The sequence below is a fragment of the Palaemon carinicauda genome, chromosome 12 (genome assembly GCF_036898095.1).
Source record: "Palaemon carinicauda isolate YSFRI2023 chromosome 12, ASM3689809v2, whole genome shotgun sequence".
Lineage (NCBI taxonomy): Eukaryota > Metazoa > Arthropoda > Malacostraca > Decapoda > Palaemonidae > Palaemon > Palaemon carinicauda.
Genome location: NC_090736.1, coordinates 25,239,483 through 25,241,934, shown reverse-complemented (window position 1 = coordinate 25,241,934; position 2,452 = coordinate 25,239,483). Strand labels below are relative to the sequence as shown.

The following is a 2,452-nucleotide window of genomic DNA, read 5'->3' as shown; positions in this document are numbered from 1 at the left end:
TCCAAAATAGCTAGTATATTAAAACAGCATATTTCAAAATGGATGGTTCTGAAATAGCTTGTTCCAAAAAGAAAAGCACTTACGAAATGCATCCAACGAAAAAGGCAAAAAACAGAAGGCTACTTTCCAGAACCGGAATCACTTTCAGAAATCAATTTACCTGAAGATTTTGAAACAAAAACTATAGGGAGTGCTAAAGAACGCTTTTTACTTTATGATGAAAGTGATTCTCATGAAATACTATTATTTGTAAGTGAAACTATGCTAGACATACTTGCAATTGCTTCACACTGGATGTGGGACGGTACATTCAAAATGGTTCCACAACTATTTTATCAACTGTACACGATCCACGCTAATAAAAGTGAATATTTATTTGCATGTGTCTACATCTTGTTGACAAATAAAACAAAGGAAACATATAAAAAAGCCTTTAGTATCTTGAAAGAAAAGCGCCTAGACTTACAGCCAAAAACAATTACCACAGATTTTGAGAAACCAGTTATGGATGCCCTCAAATACATCTTTCCAAATTTAGAGTTGCAAAGGTGTTTTTTCCATCTTTCACGGGCAATTTGGAGGAAAATTCAAAGTATTCGGTTAACAAATAGTTACGTAACTGATACTAACTCTCGCCTTGATTGTAAATTGCTTGCTGCTTTAGCATTCCTAGACCCAGATGATATAACCAAAGCATTTGAAGAATTGCTGGACACACTACAAGATCTTCAAATGGAGCAAGAAATGGAAGAATTGTACTGTTATTTCGAAGATACATACATTGGAAGACCTCAAAGAACAGGAGGAAGAAGAAAGCCGCCTCTATTTTCACCAATGATGTGGAGCGTTGCACAAAGGTCGACAGATGGATTACCGAGAACCACAAACAAGATTGAAGGATGGAACCGAGCGATTCAAACCCTATATGATTCCCCGCACCCTTCCTTATGGCGGTTTTTGAGAGGTATTCAGAAGGAAGAAACTATGCAAAGAAATAAGTTGACCTCTTATTTATTGGGCGAAAGGGAGACTACAAGCAAAAAAGCCAAAGAAATTAATGGAAGGATTCAAACTTTAAAACAAAGACTCCAAAATGAAGAAATGTCGACATTTGAATTCCCTCGTGGTATTACTTATCTTATAAAATACAGATTAAATATTAATTTTAAATAGTATATTTCTTGTATATTGGTGTTACCAATGAATTTATTAAATTGAATTTTAAATAAAGTCTATCAGGTTTTTAGGTATTTTTTATCCCAGTTTTTTGTTCACTAGCTGCTTTGGTACACTAGCTAACTTGGTATACTAGCTATTTTGGAACAAACTGTTTTGTATACTAGCTATTTTGGAACTAGCTGTTTTGGGATACTAGCTATTTTGGAACTAGCCGTTTTGGACTAGCTTTTTTGGAACTAGCTATATTTATATATGTATATATACATATGTATATATACATATATATTTATATATATATATATATATATATATATATATATATACATATATATATATATATATATATATATATATATATATATATATATATATATATATATATATATATATATATATATATATATACTGTATATATGTAGCCAGACACGTTGCTTTTTATGTTATAAGGGATATTGCTAGTCTCGTATTTAACATTATTAGAATTTTAAGGGTTTTCTTTTTCAAAGGTAATCAGTCCTACAGAAATGTATTTCCTTTTGTGTAATCATTCTATATATGCAAAGTGGTACAGAGTAATGCTAATTTGAGTATTATACAGAGAGTTCTCTTTTTGTAGGAACGGTGAATAAAGACTATAGCAGTGACAGAAGGTATATAATCATCGTCATCATTTCCTCTTACGCCTATTGACGGAAAGGGCTTCGGGTAGATTTCGCCAGTCGTTACTATCTTGAGCTTTTAAATCTATACTTCTCCATTCATCATGTACCACCTTACGCTGCAAAGTCCTCAGCCATGTAGGCCTAGATCTTCCAACTTTTCTAGTGCCTTGTGGAGCCCAGTTGAAAGTTTGGTGAACTAATCTCTCTTGGTGAGTGCGAAGAGCAAACCATCTCCATCTGCCCCTCACCATAATCTCATCCATATATGACAATCGAGTAATCTCTCTTATGGTTTCATTTCTAATCCTGTCCTGTAGTAATATGTTTATATTATTATTATTATTATTATTATTATTATTATTATTATTATTATTATTATTATTATTATTATTATTATTATTTCCATTTTTATTTTTATAATTATCATTATTATAATTGTTGGTATTGTTGTTATCATTATTACCGTTGTTGATATTGATATTCCCTCTACCATAATGCCTAAGAAACTATACGAACGGTGATCCAAAATAATAATAATAGTAGTAACAGTAATAATAATCACAATAATAATTTTAATAATAAAAATAAGAATTTTATCATTCCTAACGTTC

At 31.2% G+C, this 2,452-nt stretch overlaps 1 protein-coding gene across 1 annotated transcript; it reads left to right on the top strand.

Annotated features, from left to right (window-relative positions):
* The first annotated feature begins 315 nt into the window (after positions 1–315).
* Positions 316–1,173, top strand: LOC137650743 (uncharacterized). The gene has a single exon (XM_068383901.1). It carries the CDS (start codon positions 316–318, stop codon positions 1,171–1,173), a length of 858 nt encoding a protein of 285 aa, XP_068240002.1.
* Positions 1,174–2,452: the final 1,279 nt, after the last annotated feature.

Excerpts from the sequence above, each read along its gene's own strand:
- LOC137650743 (XM_068383901.1), top strand. The coding sequence starts at position 316 with ATGGTTCCACAACTATTTTATCAACTGTACACGATCCACGCTAATAAA.